The following is a 27,238-nucleotide window of genomic DNA, read 5'->3' on the forward strand; positions in this document are numbered from 1 at the left end:
CATTTCAGAAAACTGTGGCCCACCAATCTTTACACGACATGAAAATCTTTCTAAAGAAACTTCTTCATTTTCAATAATCAATGCTTTGTTTTCGCTCATCTTTATAAAGTGGACCTCACTCTCTAGGTACCCAAACCCAATTCATTAAAGCATCCCCATCTATGCTCTTAGCTAAGAGTAGGGAAGTGGGCTCAGATCCACTTTTATTGCTTGTCCTTAACTAAGAGCACAACACCCACATCCGTGCTCTTAGCTAAGGACAAGCTCAAGGGTCCCACCATTATATTATTCAATTTAAATAAAAACATTTCCACAATATTAAAATACATTAAAATATCCGAAATACTATTACAAATTACAAAATAATTAAAAATTACATAATTTAAATCCTAAAAATTAAAAATTACATAATTTAAATCTTAAAAATTAAAAATTACACAAATAAAATCCTAAAAATTAAAAATTACACAAATAAAATCCTAAATATTAAAAATTACACTACCCGTTGCCGAATTTCGCCCAAATGTGATTGATTAGATCTTTTTGTAGCTCAGTGTGGGCTCTTGTATCGCGCATTGTGTGTCTTCTTTTCATCCTCTCGTTCACCGTTGTATGCACACCTCGGCGTGGGGGAGACCTCGCGGTTGAGCTTCCGGCTTCATCCTCGTCGTAAAAGTTACCCGCCATCGGTCCTTCGTCAGCTATAATCATGTTGTGCAAGATAATACACGTGTACATGATGTCGGCGATATTCTTAACGTACCAAAGTCGGGAAGGGGACTTCACAATGTTGAATCGGCCTTGAAGGACACCAAAAGCTCTTTCGACGTCTTTTCGAGCAGACTCTTGACGCTGCGCAAAAAGAATCCGTCTTTGCTCTTGTGGATTGCTGAACGACTTCACGAAAGTCGACCACCTTGGGTAAATACCATCGGCGAGATAGTAACCCATGTGGTATGCATTTCCGTTGACGGTGAAGTCGATCGCCGGTGCTACACCATTCAAAACACCATCGAAGAGTGGTGAAGAATATAACACGTTCAAGTCGTTGTTGGATCTGGCAACACCGAAATATGCATGCCAAATCCATAGGCGGTAGTCGGCGACCGCTTCAAGGATAAGCGTTGGGCCGCCACCTTTGTGGCCGCTTAAGTGTTGCCCCCTCCAAGCAGTCGGGCAATTCTTCCACTTCCAATGCATGCAGTCAATGCTGTCTAGCATACCGGGAAAATTGTGGACTGTTTCGTGAAGACGAAGCAACCGTTGACAATCGTCGGTGGTGGGTGCCCGAAGGAATTCCTCGCCGAAAGCAGAACGAACGCCGTCGCAAAAATTCTTGAGGCATAGGATTCCAGTTGACTCACCGACATGCAAATACTCGTCGAAGAGGTCAGCCGTTTGCCCAGTAGCAAGTTGTCGGATGGCACAAGTACACTTTTGCAACGCCGTGAGACTTTGCCGACCGGTTGCGTCTGCACCTTCTTGAAAATATTCAACGCGAGTGGACAATGTGTTGACAATACGCATAAACAACCATTTTGACATGCGAAAACGGCGCCGAAAATAATCTTCTGGATACCGCGGCTGGTCGGAAAAATAGTCGGCAACGAGCCTTTCATGGGCTCCCTCTCGATCACGAGGGATGTAGCGACGTTTTGCTCTAGTTGGTTGAGGAGGAGGGGCGGGGGTATTGGCGGCGACATAGGCTTCATAGGCGGCATGATATTGTTCATAATATTCTTGTTCTTCGCGCTCCGCTTCCGCAATGAGATTGGTGAAATCCATTTTTTAATTTTTTAGAGAGAGTTTGGGTGAGAGAGGAAGATGTAGATGATTTAGTATGAAAAAGTATGAATGAGAGATAATTTGATGTGGAAAGTGGATGATGAATGTGTGTATTTATAGATGATTTTTGGATTAAAAAAAAAATCACAAAAATCCCAAAAAAAACGTCTATAAACGGCTCTATTTTTTTGGAATCCAAAAATATTTTTTTTTATTTTTTGGTATTATTTTGAATTATTTATGAATTTTAAAAAACATAAAAATAAAAATCGAATTTGCCAACGGCATAGCCGTTGGCCAATAAGAAGACGCCACGTATGGCTGCTCAGCGGCACGGACGGACAGCTCTCATCGGCGGACGGACGAGCTCGTGCTCAGCGGCACGGACGGACGGACGACAAAACGAAACCGCTGCGGATGCTCTTAAGCTTCTTTCCCAATTACAATTTACAAAGTAGAAAGAGGGACAACAAAATATGCAGATTATACAACAATACAAAACACCAGTGGACGACTATCCACTTCTACAATTGTATACATATAACATCTACTTAAAATTCAGCTCCCCCATTAAAAGCATTTTATCTGTTAAATTAAATCACAGGTATTGGTCATCGTGAGCAACGGCATGTAGGATCAGGTGTGTTCTTGCAAAATGACTTAGTTTGGTCCATTGCTCGAAAGAAGTTTTTACGGGATTCTTATCCACCAAATTTTTTACTTCTAGTTTCGGTGACCGAATAATCATTGAGTCCTCTTTTGGGACAATACAAAGAGATTACTTAGTAAAACTTTGAGAGATATTTTGATAAATAGAAACTCAAGACTTCAAAAAACATTTGATAACAATTGCAAAGATAGTATGTAAATCACACACATGCAGAAAACATTTAACTCATACCGTCATACATATAAATCACACACATGCAGAATTTGACAGTAAGTAAAATTTTAAATTTATGAACTTTATCACGTACAAAATTACTAAATTATTGGACACATTCTTTTTTTGGATGCAGTTGGATTCCTAAGAGAGAGCACCATAGTGCGTGATGGTCTAGGGGTATGATAGGATTGTGGTCATGCTGATGCATTTTTTTTCTTCAAATAATTAAGTTAAGAAATAGTACGATTGGAGGGTAGACAAGATCATCTTTTCTAGAGAGCAAAAGTTGGGTCCCCAAAAGACTCTAATACAATGATTTTTCCATCAGTAGACTTATTGAATCTTAATTATTCCATAGACGCTTTGGGTAAAATGAGGAAAAAGTAAATTCTTACACAACAAAATAATTGGAAACGTTCTCTTTTCTAAGCCATTGATTTCCAAAAGAGAAAATGTGTGATGTCATTTGTTCTTTCTTTGCTTAAAAAAAAATTCTTCTAGATTTTAGGCAATTGCACCAAAGATTTGCATTTAGAGAACTCTCTTGTACATCAAGAGATCTAGCTCTAACACAATAATCTTTCCATCCATAGACTTTTTTAAGATTTTGAAATCTTAAGTTCCATAAATGACCAGGCAAAAATGAATTTGGGCCACCATTCAATTATAAAAATAAATGATTATCATTACATTAAGCATGATTATCTGGCATTGATTTGTCTCATTAAGAAGCAAATCAGTCGATTAGAAAGTGATGGGATGGGATATCTTGAATCGAAAGATTAATCAAGGAGAAATAAAAGTGGCATAATATAGGGTAGATCAATAGTCATTATCAAGACAATTTGTGTCAATATAATACTATAATTGTTATATTAGTGGTTTACTTAATACAGCCTACTTAATCTTTATTTTCCGAATCAAGAGGTAGTAATTTGCTTAAATAGATATGCAATACAGTGTCAATTTGAAACAAATTGTTAGAGGTCAATATCTTATTTATCAAGAGGTACTACTAATAATTAATACTCCTAAGTCCTATGAAGGACTATTGAAATTCCATATATATAAATTGAAGAGTAAACCTTGACCGGAGTTAATTAATCCAACCAGATATTGGGTTGAAGTGGAAAAAGGTTTTGGTGAAAACGCTTTATTACTTTAGTGAAAGGAGCACTTACAAAAATTTGGGACAACTTATTATTCACGGTGATAAAGAAAATGAGACGTGGTTTAGGTTTGGGATTTTTTTGAGGTAAGTTTATTTATTTATTGATGGGATTGTTGATGATGCCACAAGGTTGTGTGTGTGACATGGAGTATATGAGTAACGTTCTGTAGCAATTAGAAGGAAATGAACAAATCCCAAATAGGGATTATTATCATAAATTAATTTCTCTTCGTAAAAATAATGAACTTTTGCTTTTTTGGCAGTGTTCGATTTGCTAGATAAAATAATACCAAGATATAATTTCGGATTAAGTTGTGAGATTATTTTAGAAGGGGGTTGGTCATGACTAATTATCACATGATTATCCATCTTGAATTGAGTTGTGGGAATCATTCTCATGAACGTCCAAACACATTACATATTTAATCTCGAGATACAATCTTGCAAACCAAACAACCTATTTGGGGGGTGTTCGGTTAGCAAGACTAAATCTCCTGATTATATATATATCATGTTTGGTTCATAAGATTGACCCCCTCAACTTAATCCTAGATTGATAGTCTCATGATAATTAGTCATAGCCTCCCCCTCCAACTAAAATAATCCCACAACTTAATCCTAAATGGATAGTCTCATGATTATTAGTCATGACAACCGAACACCACCTTTATGTATAAATTTTATACAGTATTATTTCTTCTTATGATAATCATGCGTGTATCATCAAATACTTTCTTTTCGAAATCATCAAATAATATTGCACAGCTATTACATGGAAAAGAATTCATAGTGACACTAAGCCTATTGTAGGTTTTGCATAATTGAGTATTGCTTACATCAATTTTGTTGACAAATTTGGGCATAATAGTTTGAAAATTAATGCACCTAATACGGGTAAAACCTTTAGTGAACATCAATATAGATTTATCATTCAGCACTGCATTATTTATCTATTTCTTATGGTGTCTTGTCTCAAAAAGTTGAGAATCATTTCCTAATTTTTGGGGGACCAAAATCCATGATGTTCTTAATGATAATGTAATGAGATCTTCTCCACTGACTTTAGAAATAAACTGTCTAAAATTGGAAGAATAGGCACATGAGAGTTGGTGAATCCTTTTCTTTCGCAGGCCAAATTTTTCCTTATTAGTATTTGACCGTTTCTCTTCGTTCACTAATTAATTATTGCGTGTGCTCGTGTGAATCATACATGTCCAATTTTATTCTATTGAAAGGATTTGGATTCTGAAAAGATAAGAAGCAAGTGTTTTTATATGGTGCTATATGATTCTGTTAAGCTTCCTTTGTGTCTAATTAAAGAATAATGAATATGTAAAGAGATGTTGATTAATGTGAAATATATTAAACAAAACCCAATTTTGTTTTCATTATGGATAATTTAGACTAAGTATACATTTAATTTTTGGTTTAACTATATTCATTTGAAAAATATAACATAAAGAAAAAAATAAATAAATTAAAGGAATTGTGGGGCCCTTGTTTGCATATGATAAGGTGATTGAGAGACTACGTAACATGCATTTTACTCTCTCTCCTTTTTCTTTTCTCCACTTTCGATTTCGGTTATTTTACTCTCTTCCCCTTTTTCAACAGCATTTGCACACTTCTCCTTTCATTCGAAAATCAAATAGTACAGTTTTCTAAAACTAAATTAAATTTAAGAGATAAAATAAATCATCAACTTTATCCTTCTTTTCAATTTAGAAAAGTAACTCTACTAAATTTGTTAGACATGCATGCCATTATCATTTCAATTTGACCTCATTCACGGTTCTTAATTTCTGTCTCTACACTTTATTGGTTAATAGTTCAAATATTTAAGCATCTTATAAAGACGTAGTATAAAATATGTTTACGCATAGCACTCAGTCAAATTTCAACAGATAATACTCTCTCCGTCCATCATTAGAAGTTTCGGTTCATTTTTATTTGGTAGGTACCTCACTTTTCACTAACTCATTCCACTAACATTCTATTTTAAAACTAATAATATAAAAATAGATATCACATTCCGCTATTTTTTCTCTCCCACTTTTCTTCATATTTCTTAAAACCCGTGCCGAACTCAAATGAGTTTCCTAATGGCAGACGGAGGGAGTAATACATTGGCTGAGGTACTTGCAAGAGAATTGGAATTAAAGATTTTAGATGATATAGAGAACGTTCAAAGGCAATGGCAATTCTCCAAACATGTAAAAAGCCCAAGGACAGAGCAGTCAAAGCATTTGTTATCAGTTTTTATTATCTCCAATAAACCAACAAAGAGGAAGTTATCTTCTTAAAAAAGAAAAAAAGAAGAGTAAACAAAGAAGCACAACCAATGGAGTAATTTTTATGTTTGATGCACCTAATTCTTCTTTTATACTATATGGAGTATAAAACAAATCCAGGAAAATCTTATCAGTATGTCTGCTTTAGTTCGATATATTCTAAATGTGTGCGTAACTTTGGTGTCCAAAAAGCATGTATCACAAAAGAGGAGTAAGAAGAAATGAGATGTTGGAAATACAGTATACCATACGCATACCCAATATCTCTTACTAAGAAGACTCTCGTGGTGGTGTCTCAACTTTGACACTTGATTAATTAGGCCTCATCGGCAAGTTAAAACGCCAAAGATATGGTATTCTTTAGTACAACAAAGAGAACAATATCATCAATTACAATGACAAAAATATTCTTGTTGTCACTTCGATTAAAATGGAATTACTATGGCGCACGAAAGTTGTGAATAATACACTTTAGTTAGCATATATACTATATATCAAGTAATTTGTAAATTTGTGATATTCATTTTTTTGCCATAAAAGTTGGAAATCTGAATATTGCTTCAACTTATAAGTTATTAATTGTTGCTGGAGTTTTAATTTGACACGAAATTAATGTAGCCGTTAAAGAATTAATATCTGGCCAAGAAAATCAATTCGTAAAACTTGAAATGAAGGCATACAAATCCTAAAAAGTAGGGCACCAAAGTCAATGTCCGCATTTTGCAGCCTTTATTTGATAAATATTCACACCCCATATATTTGTTCTCCTAAACTTCCATCCTAAGCTATAGTATTTCCTTTTCTTCTCCCTTCTCTCACCAAATGTGTAAGGAATTTCAAACCCTCTTTTTCCATACACCACTTTAGCCTCAATAAAATCTTCTCTTCCCCCCTCCCTTCCTTGTTTATTTTCTTTGGCTTGGCTGCCTTCATTTCCTCAAACCATATCCATTTTTCTGGTTAATGGATATTGATTTCTCACCATCTATTGGGGGGTGTAGGTTTTCCAAAATCTTGCATGGCAAAAGGATTGAAAATCAATTCTTCTTCTTCTTCACCATCATCAATTCTTGAAACAGCTAGAAAATCCCACCACCTTGCCGTGGTGTTTATGGTCTTCATCTTCATCCTCGCCGCGCTTGTGAACTCCGCATCATCAAGCATGGCTTCAACTACGAGTACTAGTCTTCCCTCTCACACAACCCTTTCCGCATCTGCTGCAAAATCAAATAGTTTTCGGCCCAAAAAGAGGGAAGGTCGGAAATCGAAACGCAGCGAGTTTGAAGCAGGCGATCATGAAGTTCCAAGTGGCCCAAACCCTATTCAAAACAGGTAATTGCTATGGATATGAACAAAAGAAGATGATGATGATGATGATGATTTGTTTTATTTTCGTAATCGCTCGAGTCATTACATAGTTATATATAAAAGTCTCGTTATCAATACTACTATGTGTGCTCAGTGAGGAGTTTTGTTATACCTTTTTTAATTGTTATGTGTAAACTTTTGTTTAATTTAAAGGTTTAATTCCTTAGAATTGTATAGCTAGAGAGACATATATACTCAGATTATATATACTACTATTACTTGTTCATGTCTCAGCTAAATTAATGTTGTGATGGTGGTGTTTGAATTGCGGTAGTATTTGTTGGATTTGAGAACTTTTTTGTGTGATACTACTATTGTTCCAATCTTCTGTATTACTGTATGTTTCAATTATCTCCACCTCTCTAAAGCCGCAGCTGCATTTTATAATAGTAACAGTAATCAACTAATTTTATTTATCAAGCCTTTTGATTCAACTTTTCATCCAATACTGTGAAATGCTAAATTTACAGGCTGATTCAGAAAAATAGTTCTTGTTGTGTTTGTGCGTTTGGTACTTTAGTGGGTTAATTCAGAGGATTTTTATTGGGATTTCAGGTTTAGGGTTTTTAGCAATGGATATAGGAGGGAAAACCTTATAATTCACATATCTTTTGTGTTGAGAATTTGATAGGTTTTTGTATATTATTGCAGGACTTAATAATTTTAATTATAATATATTGGTAATTAAGATTTAATTTGTGTGGATGCTTGATGATCCACGGGAGTACTGTGCCTCTCTCTAATGCATATTATCATGCTAATTAAATAATCATATTGAAAGATTTAGGAGAATTAATGGTCTATAAAGTGGTGGGTGGCAAAACTTTTGTTGTTTTGCCTGGATAGTAATTTGAATGGCTTTGAACTTTGCTTTTGTCTTCTCACAGACAGCATCCAAGAAAAACTAAAGTTGATGTGTACAAAAAAGCTACTCCCTATTATCACCTTATCATTTCATAATCACCGTTTCTTTGATTCACAATATCAATAAAATATAGTAGTAGTACTATTATATTACTATGTAGACTAGCTACAGGCATTAATAGATGTGGTATCATAAAAATAAACAAGTAATTACTGATAATTAAAATATATCCTACTAGTTTTTTTTATAGGAAATTGGTAAGGAGAAGTATTTCCTGTATTCAGAAAATGGGCATTCATTATATTCATGTTTAGCAGTCAAACCCGAATTTGATCCAAATTCATAGAACCAATTTTAACCCAAAATTTGTTGCACATTCAGTTTAATATTAGATGGCAAAATCAATCCTGATTCAATCCTGATTCAACTCAATTTGTATAATTTGGCGTTGAAATTTAAGGTATCTGGACAATTCTGGGAGAATTATTGAAATAAATATAATGGATCAAAGCTAGTTTCATTTTCTTGTTTTTAAATTTCTGGTTGTATAGCCCATCCCATTTCCTGCCACACCTAAAATTTAGATTCGTTCCCCCTTAACTGGTGGTATTGATGTCTCAAAATATAATTTCAATTACTTAAATTTTTAGCATAGTCGAGCTTTATCAGGCTCATAGCATAATTCGTTTGTTTTGGGCTCACTCTCAATTGTCCAACTCATTAATTTGGATTTCAAGAGCTTGATCAAGTCCACACACAAGCTTTCTAAATATAGATTTTAATGCAAATATTAATTTGTAATCGAATATTTTTTTTATTCTATAATTAAATGGTAGTATTAGTTTAACTGAAACTAATACTCACGATAAGTATAAATATATAATTTAAATACTAGTATAATGCTTTGTAGACAAGCCTACGTGGAGCTCGATCCAATTCGTAAAAATTATTCGAGCAAATATATTCACGAATTGGATAGTTGTGCAGTTGTGCTCTGTATTATTCATTCATCCCCTTCAGCACATTTTATGACAACAACATGATTCGAAATTTCGCTTCAAAATTACTTTAAAAACCTGAAATTATGTATCTAAAAAACAAATCAATCAGAAATTATTCGTATAATCCAGCAATAACTCGTGAATAATAACGTGAAAACTAACCGAGTAAATTTGAATAGTTTATGGATGCTAATTGAGTACGAGCAGATTTTTGGATAGTTATTGGAATTTTCGAAAAATGATTGATTATAATTAAAGCATAAACGAAACATTTAGAAACGTAAGAATTAAAACCATATATGGCAATGTCATGTAGGATTGTAGTCTGTAGATATGATGCGATAGGACAATAACTTATTACTAGTTTAAATTTTTTAGAAATAACTAATAAGGTCTAACTTAAGTGGAAAAGTTAACAAATTGCAATAGTATCTTAACTGGAGCTTCTTGGTTTAAATCCTGTGTATAGGTTATTAATTATTCTTCATCCTATATTCTAATTTTCTAAAAAAAATCATTTCAAAAGGAATCAAATGATAATTAAAATATCAACAAATTAAAAACTGTGGTACTGCCATATAGGATTATAGATGATTTAAGTGTAATACCATATAGTATGAACTAGTAATTATTTTCACTACACAAATATTCACTTACGTTGGGCCGTCCAGTCACCAAGGCCCATCATCTTCACAGTTACCCGACCCGCCCATGTAGAACAGTTTGACTCGACCCGCTTTGCTTCTTTTCTTACCGACCATAAACCCTACATATCCCCCTCTCTCTTACGCTCAACTCAGTCCAGTCGCGAGTCCGAACGTAAACATGGTGAAGAAGAGCAAAAGTAAGCAAAAATATACTCAGTTTTTTTGAATCAATTCACAAGTTCCTTATCTTAATATTTGATTGACTGAATGAATTGGGCGAACAGAGAGCAAGAGCAAGAGGGTGCCGCTGAGGAAGAAATACAAGATCATACGCAAGGTGAAGGAGCACGAGAAGAAGAAAACCAAAGAGGCCAAGAAATTGGGGATCAACAAAAGGCCCAAAGTTGAAAAAGATCCCGGCATCCCCAACGATTGGCCTTTCAAGGAGCAGGAGCTCAAGGCTCTTGAGGTCCGCCGCCAACGCGCAATTGACGACCTCGAGGCAAAGAAAGCCGCTCGAAAGGAGAGGGTATGCGATTATCTTCCATTTTCCTTCTATCTGATTCAGTCGATGCATTCACTTTGCTCGAATCACAATGCAAACTGTTTTCCTGATAAAATTTATATTTTGTTTACTTTAGCTATTTGAACATAGTCACTCTGTTTGTATAGGCTTGCTCTAGCTTGTACTTGCGATATAATATACTTATGGCATTTTTGTTCATAAAATTCCATCCCTAGATGAGTTATCACCCCTACCAAACATGGCCTTATCGGGTTTATGTTTGGATTTGCATGGTGAGCTGCTGTTGGTTCATTTCTTGTTGTTCAAGTTGTATGTATTGTGATTTTTAGTGATTTTGTAGGCTAAGAAGAGAAAATTGGGGCTTTTGGAGGATGAAGAAATCAAAGGGGGAGAGGAGGGGATGAATGTGAATCCCACTAGTGTTACTCGGAAAGCAGGTACGTCGAGGACATCTGTTTTTGGTTTTATTGTAGTTTGAAATGCTTTTTTCTCTATAATCCTTCTGCCTATATGTTCAGTTTATGGACCTTCTGCTCTTTTGAGCTTTGTTGCAGATAATCCGGATAGAGCTTTCTACAAGGAGTTAGTGAAAGTCATCGAGGCTTCTGATGTCATATTGGAGGTTCTTGATGCTCGTGATCCTCTTGGTACTCGCTGTGTTGACATGGAAAAGATGGTGTTGAGTGCGGGGCCTGATAAGCAACTTGTTCTCCTCCTTAATAAAATAGGTATACTTTATTTATGAGTTTTAATTTTGCTTGTGGTGTTTGAATATGGTAGCTATTTCTCACAGCATTAAGTAGTTGGATTGTCGTAAATTTGAACATTATGTGACTTGTGAACTTTGTACTACCGACACGCAGTTGACTATCTGGATTATGTGTTGGGATTTTCTGGATTTTCACGAAGATTCTTTTGATACTATTGCGATTCTTTATCAACAGAAGTTTGTAGAAATCATTTTAAACTGGCAACCTTAAAACCGTGCTTATATACTTTACAGATCTTGTTCCTCGGGAGGCTGCAGAGAAGTGGCTCACATACCTTAGGGAGGAGTTACCGGCAGTTGCCTTTAAGTGCAGCACTCAGAAACAGAAGTCAAATCTTGGACGGAAATCAGCTCCAAAGGCTGGTAAGGGTGGAAAGGCTAGCAATGTTCTGCAAACGAGTGACTGCCTTGGAGCTGAAACCCTTACTAAATTGCTGAAACACTACTCAAGAAGTCACGAGGTACGGTTAAGCTTTTTTAATAGGCTGGCATTGTTGGTTATGTGATCGGAAGCCTATTGTTTTGTTAGATCACATGTATTAACTTCATTTTGCTGAGTGCACGAACATTTTTTCTATTATTACTTATTTGGATGCAGATCAAGAAGTCAATTACTGTTGGAATTGTAGGACTCCCCAATGTTGGTAAAAGTAGTATAATTAATAGCTTGAAAAGATCTCATGTTGTCGATGTTGGAGCAACTCCGGGGTTGACAAGATCTATGCAAGAAGTTCATCTTGATAAAAACATTAAATTATTGGACTGTCCTGGTCTGGTGATGCTTAAGTCTGCAGCAAATGATGCTTCAATTGCTCTTAGGAATTGCAAAAGAATTGAAAAATTGGATGATCCCATTGGTCCTGGTAGGTCCACTTTGGTTTCTGGCATAGCTACTTGTTTTATGCTGTATAACACATTTCGGTTGTTAACGATTTAGCTACTTAATTAACTGTGCAGTTAAGGAAATCCTAAAGATTTGTCCAGATAATGTATTGGTAACTCTTTACAAGATCCCGAGTTTTGATTCTGTTGACGACTTCCTTGAGAAGGTTGCTACAGTTCGGGGAAAGCTCAAAAAGGGTGGTGGTGTGGATGTTGATGCTACTGCTAGGATCATTTTGCACGACTGGAATGAAGGTACATGTCTACTTTCCACCACTTAAATGGAAAAAATCATTAAAAGAGTTGTTTTTACCTCTTCTCTCACTTTACTATGAAATTAAATTGGATATACATACATCGGGAAGAGTTCAGTTGAGAACCTATTTAAAATGAGAATGGAGAACCATTTTCAGCCATTTAATAATGAAGATCTGTAGTGGATGAGTGTAGCACCAGGGTTCAAAATTTTAATTCCCATAAGGAGCGAAAAGTTCATTTATATTACTTTTCCAGGAATGCATATGTTCAGTTTTTACTTATATATATATGCCCAGTCCAGTTATTAAAAAATAAACTACGAAAACTTCTTCAGTGGAAATACTTATCTTGGGGTTATTTGTGTACTGTGTTTTCTTACCTATAATACAAAGCTCTGCTAATCTTGTTTTTCTTTACCACTTTAGGTAAAATTCCATATTATACCATGCCTCCCACGAGGAATGCAGATGAGCCTTCCGAGGCAAGGATTGTCACTGAAATCAGGAAGGAGTTTAATGTAGATGAAGTTTATGGCAGTGAAACAACCTTTGTTGGCAGTTTGAAATCCATGAATGATTTCAATCCAGTTGAAGTTCCTTCAAATTCCCCTTTGAATTTTGATATGCTGATGCTCGAGGTTGGTTTTCTCTCTGAACTCTGAAGTACATCTCATATGATAGATCATAGGGCATACATCATCTTGACCTGTGTCTATCTCCTCAAAAGACTTTAGATCAGATGTGATCTCTGCGTCTTATTGATGAGAAAATGCATGTCTGATATAGACAGCGTGACTTATTATTAATGGATTGATCAAGATAGCTCTTGTTCAGTTATGCAATTACTTTGAATTCACCATAATTGACGACACCCAGGATAAAGAGGCGCCCCAGGGCAATGATGAAGATCAACCCATGGAATCTGGAGAAGAAGACGAACAAGGTGATGCAAAGAGGAGAAAAGCAGATGCGAAAAGGCGGGTAAAGGACAACAATCAGCCATCTACAATGGAACATGATGGCAACGCTGATTATGACTTCAAGATTGACTATGTGAAGGAGTCAGCCATGGAAACTGGAGATGAGGTCGAAGCAAATTAAGTTAACAACAAACTCGACTTACCTTCTAGAGTATAGAGTTGGACAAGGAATGACCAAAAAGAGAGCCCATTCTGCGAGTTTAGAGATGAGTTAGAGAAAGTGTGATAAGTTTTGGTAAATTACTGTATACCCCCACATGGATTTGATCTTACATAGATTTATTATTTATATGCTGCTTGTATTTTATCCTAACATTGTTAACAAATTTTAAAATTAATTCAATAACATATAGCATATTATTTCTACAAAAAAGTTGACAATTTACTAGAAAATGAAAACGAAAAATTAAACCAGCAAACGTGTATATTAGACACAAGGGGAGAAAGACATGGTAGAAAATTGAAGTAGAATTTGAGAATGAATCAGTCCTTGTTGAAAGGGTTTTGGGTTGCACGGTCCAACAGCAAGGATGAGGCTTTGGAAATGACAGAAGGTGTGACCGAAGATATGATCCCCTGTGCTTCTTCGGTCACCTGTTCAGCTGCCTCAGATATGAGTCCCAGTGCTTCATCTGTCACTTGTTGAGCTGCCTCAGATATCACCTCCTCGGCCGTTTCTTTCACTGTCGAAGCTAGTCCCAGCCCCATTGCTTCTTCTTTCGCTCGCTTTGTCTTTTCCAACACCTCCTCCTGCACATTCCAAATTAATTCTGATGTGATGTGATGTGATATGAATCAAACAACTTCTCTTAAATTGAAAACAATAATCAAAGAGCTTTAGTAAGGTATGTGACATGATATGTTAAATAATCATATTGATATAGATACCTGAAATTGTGTTACATGCTTCAGTTGGTCGGATTGCAATCTGCCAATGACGCCCACAAACTCACCCACGCTTGATTCTATTCGTTCATAAAGTATTTCACCAATAACCTTACCCAAGAAAAATGCATCTAACATTTTGCATCCACTCTCACCTACAAAATGCTTAATCAATTGGCATGACCTTATAACTAAAATAATTTTAGCATATTTCATGCAGCAAAAAGGTGTACCGGAATCACCACTAGTGTTACATCGTAATAAATCGAGCCTGGAAGTTTGAAGGGATCGGAATGAGTTCGAGTTGGGGATCGATGCATGAGCAGGTGGGACGACAAACAAACCACGATTTATTGAAGCTGGAAATGCTGCTGTATATGTTTTTGGACATGCCATCTCGCTCTCCTGTTTATGCAGCTCTTGATTCCTAGCCTTTTCTTCTACTGCTGCTTGCATAGAAAGATGAGATATTTAATTTATATTTTTCAAGAAAGTTTAAATGGTCATAACTATGGAATCGTACAAGCAAGCTACAAACATAATTGATTTGCGGCTCATGAAACATGCATGTATCATATTTATGTTTAACCCAATTATTTATCTTGTTAGGTATGTTTTAAAGGTTTTTTTTAAGGAATAATTTAAATGGTTGTTCACATTTAGCTTCAAAAGAAGTAGATTAAGCTTTTACAATTAAATTCACATAAAATTTGTGCGAAATCATTTTATTACTAGTATGTTTAAGTATTATTGGGTTGTTTAATGAGTTTGTTGAGTTTTGAATAGAATAGGTGTTAAAATGGGTGAAAGGATTGTGTTAGACCACCGATTTGTCCAGAACCCAATACATGCCCCGCGTGATAGCACACATCGTACATATTGCTGGTATCTATGCCGGTCAAGTCCCTTTGATCAAATTATAATTTCAACGAGACATTTAATTTTGTTAGGGAGATTCAATATAGAGAACAAGAAAACAGATATCTGAAAGTCGTACAAAACACTTTCAGATCAAATCAATTTCGGTGGTTCTACCAAAGTTATTTGATCGGATAAAATTCAGAGAATGCAGAACCTTCTTATGTGTATTCGAAATAATGAACCAGAAGACTTGATCGGATTTTGAAGAAGATGAACCGATGCAGCTGTTGACGAAACAGTGCATCTGTTGGGATTTAACTGAAAATAACCGATTTTCAAAAAGGTTTCGAAATTGCAAATTAGTCCTTCGATTTTCAGAAATTACATTTTCGGATGAATTTCTGAAACAGCAACTTCGTTGAAACAGCTCGACCCCAGCCAGGGGCTCTGCCCCTTGGACCCCGCTACCGGGGGGCGCTGCCCCCGGACCCCCGTTCATCTGTTTAGGGGCGAAGCGTGCATTCCGCACCTCCATACTTAAATGATGTATCATTATAACAATAACCGATCAATCAAGTTAATCCAATTACACTAAAATATCCAACAAATTTTGTGAAATTAAATGATATAGCGTCGATCTACATTCGGAGTAGATGACCGTGGTATATTCATTTTCTCAAATCCGATTCCCGGTGGAGTGAGAAATAATGGATTAAAGTTGTGCAAAATTGCAAACTTAATGAACTATGAGAGAAGCTTCGGGAATAATTAAGAGAGTTAATTATCCCACATTGAAAGTTACAACCTTATTAAACTAGTTTTTAATAAAAAATGATTATTACATGTAATAATTATAGTGGACTAAGATGGGCTGTAAGAGCCCACACGCGCACCGCTAGCTGCGAGCCTGTGCCCGTGGGCTTGGTGCTTGGGCTTGGCCCAAGGCTAGTGGGTCTAGTTCTTTTTAGACCACCACCGTTTTCACGTCAGCGAGTCAAGCGGGATGACACCTCGTCAGTATGACGCGGTAAGCCAACGTGGCTGACACGTGACAGTCCACGTCATGAACGAATCTAGAAGCTTCTAGATTCAGACTCTAAGCTCTGTATCGGCTTGTAACGTCTCGTAACCGACGACCGTTACGGTCTAGCATTGATGACAGCCATCAAGGCTGTGTTGACCCCTGCAGTGGACTGAGCCTATAAATAGGCTAGTTATTTTAGCATTCTAGACACAGAAACTAGAATCCACATTCTGTATCATACACTCTCTCCTCCCTCCATCCAGTTCGCCGGAGCTCTGTTGATAGCGGTGCTGCTTCACCAGAGACGCAGTCGTTTTATCTTTGGGGACGAAACGCCAATCCGAAGAGCACTACCGGGGCGTATCTCGTCTTGCGAAAAGATGCCTCCTCGACTCGGCTATTTCTTGTTCTACGGTTTATAGTTTCGATTTCCGTTTGTAATTTTCATTTCAGTTCTTTTCTGTATTCCTTCTTGGGTTGTATTACGCCCGGTTATCTCTTGTAATTCCAGAAATCCAACACATATGAATTTTGTGTTTATACTATATACAATACCCCAAAATTTTACTACTACCTTTTAATTAGCTTTTTGTTTTATATTGAACATGAATTATATAGTATACTGATTATTCTGCTTTCAAAAGTGAATATGTATAACCAGTTATTTTAGAAATTTGAATGAGGGTAATTATTTGTTTGAATTTTTATCTAGACTCTGTTTTATTTTTATTATTGTTGTGTTTAATGCTTCCACATATTTGATCTATATTTTTGTTGATACGAGATTTGAGAGATGAGTGTCAATGCATGACTACAAATAATTAACATATTAACAAAATCGAGAGATTAAGATTAAGTGCAAGGACTTAAAACCGTAGGAACTTTCAGAAATTGTATACTACTGTACTAGTTAGAAAAAAAATATTAAAATATTATTAATAGAGATGTACATTTCATCATAGACAAAATTTATAAAAAAAAAATAGAAAATGACATATGTACTTTAAAAAATAAATATGCTTATTCGATTATGGACTGCAAAATGTAGCAACAAATGTTTTTTTCATCTTCGAGTTATCCAGAAAACTTTAATTAAGAATGGATTATTCAATTCAATTCAGAGTCTATAATAAATAAAGACTGTTACTTTACTTTTTCGAAAATTCGAAAAATTTAAAGGAATGTGAAGGAAACAATTATGGAAAGAACAAATTTGGAAATAACAATGAGGGTAATAGATCAATTTCGTCAAAGCAGCAACAGTCGATATATTCAAAATTTCAAAAATAAAGATGAAAACAATGAAAACTACACGTGGCAAGAGTGGCAGATGTGGTTTAACAACTTACACCAAATCGTTGTTCGCACAAAATGAAAAGAGTCACAACTCAAAACTGAAACTCCTACTTTGAATTTCTCTCTCATGAAATCTCTCCTGAATATCAAATATTCGTCCCACGCTTTCCTCTCCCAAATGTTCCTCTCTCTAGATTTGTCTCCCCTTACATAAATACACCAACTCTTTTTTTCACACCGTTATTTCTCATTTTCCCCAATCTATATCTCTACGGACTACGGTTATAGCTACGACCGTAGAGGCTTCGCCTAGGGTTTACCGGCGAGATAGAGAGAGAGAGAGAGAGAGAGCAGCAGATATGGGGCAGCAGTCGTTGATCTACAGCTTCGTGGCGCGCGGCACCGTGATCCTGGCCGAGTACACTGAGTTCACCGGCAACTTCACCGGAATTGCCGCGCAGTGCCTTCAGAAACTCCCGGCCTCTAACAACAAGTTCACCTACAACTGCGACGGCCATACTTTCAATTACCTCGTTGAGGATGGATTCAGTAAGCGCCGCTTCCTCCGATCTGTCTATCTCTTCATTTTTTCCCTTCCATTTCTTGTGCCGTAGTCATTCGTTCTCAAATATGTGTCTGCTTTTGATTAATGCGTAGTTATCGTTTGATGGCTGATACTTGGAGGATTGCAGTGAATTTTCGTGGTTTTTTGATTAATACTCTTTTTATTATGTTTGAAGAAGTCAGATCTTGATTGCCTGTTGATTTCTTTTTTTCAATAGATGCTGAAGTTATCGGATGTGTTTATGGATCGGTTTGAAAGTTCAGCGAGATATAAAGTTTGTTTCACTTCATGTAGGATTAATATATTGGCGCAATTGATTTCTTTCAAATCTAATTTCATATGGAAATTGCATGAAACGTTTGCTTTTTCTAATTGATGATTCCCGCAGCTGCGTTATAAGAGGATAGAGTTCACAAAGATGGTTTACTGATTGATCCTACACTTTTTGGACAATTTGATTTTGGATTATCTTTGCCTCAGTAAAATGATTGATCAATATTTATCACCTCAGCATAAATTCTGTGTGTACTAGTACATTGCTCATATACTCAATTGTTTATGCTTTTGGTTTTCATTTTGGTGGACTAGTGTTCACTTGTTTTTTTTTTTGAATGATAGCATATTGTGTTGTGGCTGTTGAATCTGTTGGAAGACAGCTTCCTATTGCATTTCTTGAGCGAATCAAGGAGGATTTTACCAAGAAATATGGTGGAGGAAAGGCTGCTACAGCTGTTGCCAACAGCCTGAATAAAGAGTTTGGGTAATTTTTGTCATTAAGTTCCTTTTCGCATATCAATATTACCCTGGCCTAATTATTAGTATTTCTCATAGCAGACATATAACCTTATTTTATGATGTCTTAGGTCCAAATTGAAAGAGCAAATGCAGTACTGTGTTGATCACCCAGACGAGATCAGTAAACTTGCGAAGGTGAAAGCTCAAGTTTCAGAAGTTAAAGGAGTTATGATGGAAAACATTGAAAAGGCAAGTGGTTGTGGATGCATATCTTATTATATCATCGTGTGTTTCATTTATTGATGTGGATTGGGTGTAGGTCCTTTGTAAATATTATGTGGTTTAATATCAATTCTTTTGACTTTCCAGGTGCTTGATCGCGGAGAGAAAATTGAGCTCCTTGTTGATAAAACTGAGAATCTTCGTTCCCAGGTCCGTAATTGGATGTTACATTCATGTAGAGATTTTTGTAAAACATGAACTTCTTGGATGGGCAATTAATTAGTAATGCATCTTCACTCATATATTAGAAATGTTTTAGTTAGTATGAGTTAAATTAGTTTGTGGTGTATCGGTTTTGGTTGTTTGTAGTTGATGTTGGGTGCTTGATTCTACCTTACTGGTTGGTAGCCTAGGGTGCCATTGCCAATTGCATCACTTTTATTTGTATCCCTAATTCTTGTATCCTCTTGATATATGTGTTGTCTTCAGAATTTTTCGTAGTAATATTAGGTGATTCAATCTGTGATGTGTTATTTCTTTTACTGGACAGGCTCAAGATTTTAGGGCACAGGGAACTCAGATGAGAAGAAAGATGTGGCTGCAGAATATGAAGATAAAGCTTATTGTTCTTGCCATTATCATTGCCTTGATTTTAATCATAGTTCTATCGGTGTGTGGTGGATTCAATTGCAGTAATAAGTAAGTGCCTGTTTGCATATATAAGTTGTCCTCATTGACAGACAGAACACACACACTATAATGCTTCTTTGCGTCACGAGCTTTGTTTCCCCTAAATTTTTTGGTGACATGTTTTGCCCTTTTGCTCTATCCTGTATTTTTGTGAGATAATATTTGTTGTATATTTTGTATTCTGACTTGTATTAGAAGAGTCGTTTGCGGCAACGAGCTCTGGATTTTTACATTGAAAATAGCTTATCAGAGAAGCATTTTATTTTTGGGAATGAAATTTTAGTATTTCTATTTTTAGTAACTCCGTATTTATTGTCATTGCAGTTGCTTAGTCAATAAGTTACGCGTTGTACAATAAACCAGTAGGTTGTCAGAAAGTTCATGATATCTCATAGAGTCATAGTCATACATTTGCATAATTTTCTACGATTGTAATATCTGGCTGACCAATGCTGTTCAAACAAAGAATTTAGGTAGTCATTCTCTGGAATATCTGTATTTTGTTGCCATGTTTTCCATTTTTTGTTAATGCATTTTATATTTTTAACTCATATGCTCATAACTATAATTTGGAGTTTGGTCCTTATCATTTGGTTTAGTGTTTTGACTCTTTTGCCTGGATGATCTGATTTTGTGATCTGGTGCCTTGGCTAAAATTTCATTTGTATGCTCAATTTTTTAGTTGTGGTACATGCTGGCTTGGCTTATTTTGCCCGAAGACATGTGGAGTGGAGTTGTCTAACTAAATAACTTTAATAATCATATATTATCTGAAATTATCCTTGTTTACAATCATAAATTAATAATCAAAATAATATTCTAGCCATTAATATAAAACCAAGTTTTGTTTCGATGAGCTTTACATGCACAGTATGCACTGAATTATGAATATTCCAGTTCAGAATTTTACAAGTTCTTAAAAACATAGGACAGTATACTTATATAACATAATAAGATCTGGAACAGTCTTAAAGACGTCAAATAAGTTCAAAAGATAACAAAGCCCCTAAAATAAAAATTTGATTACCACATTATTTCAGTATCTTAATTAATTATATTTTGTCATTTACATATATCATTTTCTTGAAATATCTTAAGATAAAGATTCTAATATGTTTATAAATTTAGCCAAATGAAAGAGACGAAATGGAAAAACGAAACAAAAGAATTATATAGCTAGTCAGAATTTGGTTGCTTGCTCTTGGACATTTACATAAAGAAAACATCTGAAAATATTGCTTGCCCTTCACAGAGATATTTTATGGCAAAATAGCCATCACCTGCCAACCAACCTCAAGAAATAAAGCCACTATTTCATCACCTGCAAACCGACTTTTCAAACATAGCAAACTAGGCAAGCACTTCTCCACAGAGCAAACAAACAAGAACCAACTACCAACGACTATGCTTGGTTACCACCACCCCTCGGAGTCGCACGGCCACCCATCCCTCCACGACCATGGCCACCATAACCTCTGCCACCTCCACCTCTACCTCTTCCAGATACAGCACCTGTATTAATAAATTGATATGCTCATTAACCTTCATGGAGTGTATACAAACAGTCCAGAAATAGTCAAACTATAGCACCTTTCAATTATCTATCAGTCTGCAATAACAAGATATGGAAAATCCATACCAGCTAAAGTTTAACTGAAGAATTTAAAGTATTTTTAACACATCTCTAAAAATGGACTTAATAGTTTCAAGGTTAAAAGAACATACCACGATAGCCTCCACCCCAACCCCCACGGCTTCCACCCCGGCCCCAATTAGAATATCCACCAGAGTAGCCACCTGGATTAGAATAGCCACCATTATACCCACCATTTTCTGTAGGGCAAGAAGAATCATGTAAATAACAAAGGATATAAAGCCACATAAGCACCACTGGAGCCACAATTTATAAGGCAGTTTAGAATAGCCACCTGAATTAGAATATCCACCAGAATAGCCACCTGGAGTAGAATAGCCTCCATAATAGCCACCTGAATACCCACCATTTTCTGTAGGGGAAGAAGAATCATGTAAATAACAAAGAAGATATGAAAGCCATAAATGCATCAGTGGACCCACAAATTATAAGGCAGTTTATAGTACCGCATGACTTGTAGTTAAAGAATGAAGTACCTTGGTAGTTTGAATATCCACCTCTGTGCCAACCTCGTCCCCTCCCTCTACCACGGCCTCTTCCTTGTCCATATGTATCTAGAAATAAAAAGTACATGCAATTAATGGTTGGACATGCAAATATTTATGATAATCAACTCAGTTAATTTCTTACCTCCATTACCACCATTATAATTTGCAAGTGCTGGCCTAGGAGGTTGATGTTGTTGCTGTGGCTTATAGTTGCTATACTGCTGTTTAGTTTGATGATCCACATTAGATGGACCTTGATACCTGATCCATGATAAATTGATAATATATTAGAGACGATGACAAAGAATAAACTTCTAATTGAAACAACCTTATTTAAAACAGGAATTAGATTTGTTTAAACACAAAGAGACATGCATTGATGGAAGAAGGCATAACACATTAACACAAGCTCCTAACTATAATGACAGTATCACATAACATGTCTGGGAAAACCACAGTCAGCAACTCTAAGGATCAGGTTGAAAGCCTATGCAACCAGCACATGCACAATATTCCTTGTATAGAGGGTCTAATATACTATCGAAGAGAAATTACCCAGGAGAGTTCTGGTTAAGCTCTTTATTCGACAGAGTAATTGAAATCATGGACACATGCCGAGTCTGCTCCACACTGTAGACATAAATATCTGCATTAGACATTCCAGTTGCAGAATATGTCGATGCAGATAATGCATACAACTGATCGTATAAAGAGATAGATGCTACAACAAAATGTGCATCAGGACAGAAATGTTGCAGCAAAAGGGCAAAAAACTTTAAACTCACGTCTGAAGGCCCTCTTCAATGGGTTCGAATGTATCAGTTATGCTGACTGAGCTGATGCCAGTGTCCTGATGGAGCTGAGGAACTCTTCTCTATATCCAGAGGAAAGCACTGAGTCCTTCACATTGTATAAGAGGTAGAAAGATAGAAGTATCAGAGGAAATCAAATAGCAACCTTTAAGATTTCTGCAATAGCCACAGTTTTGTTTATCGCCTGACCCATTGCCTTTAAGACAATCTCTTTCACTTGTCTATCCTGAGAAATAGATTGTTAACATAATAATTATTAGCAAGTAACTACAGTATGATAGAACAACAAAAGATCTATCAGATAAACTGATAAAGACATGCGTGAAAAATCCTCCTAAACATAAATGATCCCAATACAAACACCACTGACCACTCCAAAGAAAGAAGGCCCTCAAGCTATATCCAGGAAATTCTATCCCCCTTTGGTCATGTGATAAAGCTAGAAATACAACTGGAGTGGAAGATCAGTAACACACGCATATTGATAGAGTTCAATAAATCATGTTGTGTCTGAGACAGAATGATGAGTACACCCTCACGAGACTACTTTTTATCACATTAACAAGCCATTGTGCAATACTCCGCATCACATAAAGCAAGACTAAACTAATCACCTTCATCAACACAAGAGAAACAGATAGTACTTGTGAGTATGCAGGTCAAGAACTGAAATCCAAAACTGCGCCCTAGAGCTATCATGTCAAGGCTCACGATGTAACCGGTCATCGGGCAATAGTCATCACAGTAAATTAGTAGTCCATTCAGAAATGACAAATAATCACATTGGAGGCAATAACAGCAAAATGAAGAACGCATAAGGAAATAGCATGCTTGTTCTATTCAAATATCAAATGCATAAATTATGTGTTAAACGACAAAATTATAAGAAGATACATGCATGAACATTGTACACATTATCTAAACTCCTGGCTCTCCTAATAAAATAGATGAAGAAAAAACATAGCAAACGCCTAGAATCCTTCTAAACAAATTCGAAATCAGATGAAATGTCACAATCTAACTCACACAACAACAGAAACAACACACACAGAAAGGAGTGACTTAGCAGAAGGATAAACCTGAAGAAGGGTGGAGGCATAGGTGAGGTAGTTACGAACAAGGCCTTGAGACGTGATACGGATCTCATTCTCGTTAACTGGAGATTCAGGCTTCGGCTTCCGCACCTTTTTGTATCTATCCATTTTTCCTCAACTCAAACCCTTAAAACCCTAGAGAGAGAAAGACTTGGGAGTGTGAAGGATGGAAATGGGAATGATGTATGTAAATGTATATAGCCATAGTCAGTCAGTTGAGAAGTATGGGTGAACTAAATGACGCACGCCACCACCCCTCAATTTGGAGCTTTCTTGGGCTTCTCGGCCCGCTTTTTACGGGCCCATTTTTCGACGTGTCACATCGTCGCTATTTACTTCAACAATTGGGCTCTTCATAATTCTATGCATCGCATTACATATCATTTTTATAATCATTTTTTCTTCAACAAAAATATATTGCAATTTACGCTAATTAGACAATTATTACTAACATTTATCTACCTACATATGTTTTTTATTATTTAATAAGATGCTAATAATGGGACAGAGAATTGGGAGAACGATGTAAAAATTCGGAAGATCCAAACATATTGCCAAGTGGTGTGTGCAATCAATCATAATTGGATGAAGAGAAAAAAATATGAGAGGGACTATTTCTGCAATTGTAATTGGTTCGACACAATTGACTTGGACGAGAGAACGAGGAACGATTTCCACAACATAAAAAATCTTAACTAATGTAAATTCCCCAATTATGATCCAAGAAAAACGTTACAATATTCCTTGTAATAGAACCAAAAAAATGTTACAATACATTCATCCATTTACAAACACATACTACTATTATGCGTATGAAATTCTTAGATATAGTAGTAGTAGAAAGAAATGTTTGATTAGAGTCAGATTACAAAATAAATAGTAGAAGAAGCAGAGATGAAGCGCGTGATCGAGACAGCCTCACAATTCGAGCACCACAACTAGCAAAATCAAATGAAGAGATTAGAAAAAAGGCGTTGAAGTTGAATGTGAATTAGAGAGTAGTATAAGGGCATATATACATTCAGAATCAGAGGTGATCCAGTTTCCAATGCCAGCTGCAGCTGCTTCCTCCATATCTATGATAAAGCTGATCTTGGGAGACTCTTCCACATCATCATCCACCTCCCCCAGCTGCTTTGAACCAATTACACCTTCTTTCTTCGAATTCAAAACCTGATCAAGGCCACACCAATTAACCTTGTCAATTTAAAGCAATAAATCAAGAATGTGTCTATGTGTGTGTGAGTGTGAGTGTGACCTTGGCAGTGGCAGCCCATTTGAGTAACTCCTTCATCCTCGAAACTGCTTTCTTTTTCTTCTTCGTCTTCTCTGAACCAGCAACCTGATTGCTGCTCGACCAAGGCTCGCCAATAGGTAAAACCTTGTTTTCTGATGTCTTCTTCTTCGGCTTCTTCTGCAATGGATTTTGGTATCCCTTGAAGGCTCCTAGTCCCTTGAGGTTAAGTGTTTGGTTGAAGAAACGGAGAAGAATCAAATTTTCACAGCTCACTTTGCTCTTCGGCACGTCTTTTCTCCGCTTGCTCACCAATATCACTAACTCTTTAGGCATTACTTTTTTTTCTGAGTGCCAACAAGGAATTGGAAATTCATTCTCATTCATAACTAATTCTATATGATGCAAGATATTACTTTATTGATTTTATTTTTATTTTTTTTTATCTCACCCTCATGATCACATTCCTTTTTAGTTGAATTTGATGCTATTCTTGGAGGTTCTTGCTCTGGTATCTTCAACAGCCACTGAAGGATCTGTCACATACACACAGTAAGGAGTAATTAATTAAGTACTATGCGGAGACTAATTAACGAGTCTAGGGTAGGGAGGAGTAGTGATTTAGTTCACTATAGAGATCAAACGAATTTGAAAACATGGAGTAAACAAAACGCCATTATAATGAACTAAATATTTTACGGAGTAAATACTTCACTATAAATTATAGTGAACTCGTTCATGTAATAAACTAAATTCATGATTTCAAGTTATGCATTTAAGATTAGTTATACTTTAATCATCTTCCTATAAAAAATTCATATAATTTATTAGTACTAAGTACTTATTAGTATGATATAAGAAAAAAGAAAAAGAAACTGCAAACGCTTACTCACCTGCATGACGTATATATTTTAGTTGGCGCCGTTTGCAAATAAATGCAGTATTGGGATGTGTGTGACACAAATATATTTGTTCAAGCTGCGATATTGGCTGTTTTAGTTCCTTCTGTATAAACAAAACGAGTGAAAATTAATTTGAACCGAGTTCGAAAATGTCAAGTGATTGCGTAGTGTGAGTGAATATGTATTGGTGAAGCTAACATGCCAAGGTTTTGGTTATATATAGAAATAGAATGATCGTTGTGTTACAATTAAACTATTTGGCACTTCATTTCACCATACAATTGTAGTGCTATTGTGGTCTTTCTTTAATTATAAGTGGGCCCTATTTTACAACCCATCTTTTTATTTTACTTTGTCACTACTTTTTCAAAAAGAAAACACACAACTTATAAACTATTTTTAAAAGTTTATAAGCCCATTGAGTTGATGAGTTCGTTGTTCTCAATTGTTGTTCAATTGAAGATGCAATGCTAAGAAAATGATTATTTAAGTTAATGAGATCAATAGATATAATTTCTAGTAGTACTATAAAATTAGATTGTCAAATATACCTAAAATTTGTTCGATTGTCAAACATGATGATTTTATCACTGATCTTGCACATGCGCCTGCCATTTTAACAATGAGCATGCTAAAGCTGTAATGCATGTATTTTAACAATGAGCATAGCATGCATTTTATAGGTAATTTTTTTAGCATATCACGTAAAATAAAAAGAAACATAGATTATAAACCTTAAACCAACCAAAACGTAAGTTTCAATAAATATCAAGTAAAGGTGCTAAAATAAAAAGAAACATACACCTATATTGCCATTAAAGAAACTAGCTAGCTATGTTTGCATCATTGCATGTGTAGAAGTAGAGGCAGATAATTAATTTTAAGAGAGTTAAACACAATTTTCCGATTATAGAAGGTGCTAGTACTAAAATAACATTAAGAAAAAAGGGAATTTTTCAACGGATCTTAATGTTTGCATCCCATATTAACACGTGGCAGCAATTAAGGGTTATCGAGTAATGGATTATGGATCCCACGAAGAGGAATGTCGCTTGTATTGATCAACAAATACTTGTCATGTCTTATTCTACCAACAATGGGGCCTTTCAAGTTTCAATTAATTTATACCACCAAGTTTATTTATGCTATAGAGTATAGACACATACAAAATTTTTATTTGGGCGATAATTTGGATAAATAAACTATTTTCGAGGTATCTACCACATATTCTAGAGAACGGATAGATTATTTTGTATTACCTCTGTTCCACAGTAATAGAGACGTTTCTTTTCGGTACGGAGATTAAGAAAATTGTATTAGGTGAGTTAAGTATAGGGAGAATAAAGTG

At 35.7% G+C, this 27,238-nt stretch overlaps 5 protein-coding genes across 8 annotated transcripts; 2 read left to right on the forward strand and 3 right to left on the reverse strand.

The window, feature by feature from the left end:
• The first annotated feature begins 10,071 nt into the window (after positions 1-10,071).
• Positions 10,072-13,735, forward strand: LOC125207193 (guanine nucleotide-binding protein-like NSN1). The gene is made up of 9 exons (XM_048106434.2): positions 10,072-10,211; positions 10,299-10,543; positions 10,881-10,977; positions 11,095-11,268; positions 11,544-11,770; positions 11,908-12,172; positions 12,267-12,446; positions 12,875-13,086; positions 13,325-13,735. Exons 1-9 carry the CDS (start codon positions 10,193-10,195, stop codon positions 13,547-13,549), a joined length of 1,644 nt encoding a protein of 547 aa, XP_047962391.2. The 5' UTR covers positions 10,072-10,192; the 3' UTR covers positions 13,550-13,735.
• A 126-nt stretch (positions 13,736-13,861) lies between these two features.
• Positions 13,862-14,763, reverse strand: LOC125207195 (uncharacterized). Of its 2 annotated transcripts, none has more exons than XM_048106437.2 (3): positions 14,556-14,763; positions 14,317-14,468; positions 13,862-14,178 (listed from the first exon to the last, which is right to left on the reverse strand). In XM_048106437.2, the coding sequence occupies exons 1-3, from the start codon at positions 14,707-14,709 to the stop codon at positions 13,912-13,914; spliced, it is 573 nt and encodes a 190-aa protein (XP_047962394.1). In that variant the 5' UTR covers positions 14,710-14,763; the 3' UTR covers positions 13,862-13,911. The 2 variants fall into 2 exon arrangements, with proteins under 2 accessions (XP_047962394.1, XP_047962393.1); XM_048106436.2 differs by having other exon boundaries at positions 14,547-14,763.
• Positions 14,764-17,618: 2,855 nt separating this feature from the next.
• Positions 17,619-20,003, forward strand: LOC125207909 (vesicle-associated membrane protein 722). Its single transcript, XM_048107422.2, has 5 exons — positions 17,619-18,043; positions 18,678-18,819; positions 18,923-19,043; positions 19,164-19,226; positions 19,567-20,003. The coding sequence occupies exons 1-5, from the start codon at positions 17,854-17,856 to the stop codon at positions 19,717-19,719; spliced, it is 669 nt and encodes a 222-aa protein (XP_047963379.1). The 5' UTR covers positions 17,619-17,853; the 3' UTR covers positions 19,720-20,003.
• An 850-nt stretch (positions 20,004-20,853) lies between these two features.
• LOC125204804 (uncharacterized) lies at positions 20,854-24,289 on the reverse strand. 2 transcript variants are annotated; one of them, XM_048103538.2, is made up of 9 exons: positions 23,740-24,289; positions 22,806-22,886; positions 22,634-22,722; positions 22,404-22,478; positions 21,991-22,109; positions 21,837-21,914; positions 21,635-21,712; positions 21,432-21,503; positions 20,854-21,218 (listed from the first exon to the last, which is right to left on the reverse strand). In XM_048103538.2, exons 1-9 carry the CDS (start codon positions 23,860-23,862, stop codon positions 21,109-21,111), a joined length of 825 nt encoding a protein of 274 aa, XP_047959495.2. In that variant the 5' UTR covers positions 23,863-24,289; the 3' UTR covers positions 20,854-21,108. The 2 variants fall into 2 exon arrangements, with proteins under 2 accessions (XP_047959495.2, XP_047959494.2); XM_048103537.2 differs by having other exon boundaries at positions 21,432-21,539.
• A 136-nt stretch (positions 24,290-24,425) lies between these two features.
• Positions 24,426-26,083, reverse strand: LOC125208622 (uncharacterized). Of its 2 annotated transcripts, XM_048108275.2 has the most exons (5): positions 25,882-26,083; positions 25,440-25,524; positions 25,013-25,335; positions 24,774-24,927; positions 24,426-24,692 (listed from the first exon to the last, which is right to left on the reverse strand). In XM_048108275.2, the coding sequence occupies exons 1-5, from the start codon at positions 25,885-25,887 to the stop codon at positions 24,673-24,675; spliced, it is 588 nt and encodes a 195-aa protein (XP_047964232.1). In that variant the 5' UTR covers positions 25,888-26,083; the 3' UTR covers positions 24,426-24,672. The 2 variants fall into 2 exon arrangements, with proteins under 2 accessions (XP_047964232.1, XP_088917135.1); XM_089061009.1 differs by lacking the exon at positions 24,426-24,692 and having other exon boundaries at positions 24,699-24,927.
• Positions 26,084-27,238: the final 1,155 nt, after the last annotated feature.

The sequence above is a fragment of the Salvia hispanica genome, chromosome 6, assembly GCF_029641045.1.
Source record: "Salvia hispanica isolate PSC_SH4W2 chromosome 6, Shi_PSC_v1, whole genome shotgun sequence".
NCBI lineage: Eukaryota > Viridiplantae > Streptophyta > Magnoliopsida > Lamiales > Lamiaceae > Salvia > Salvia hispanica.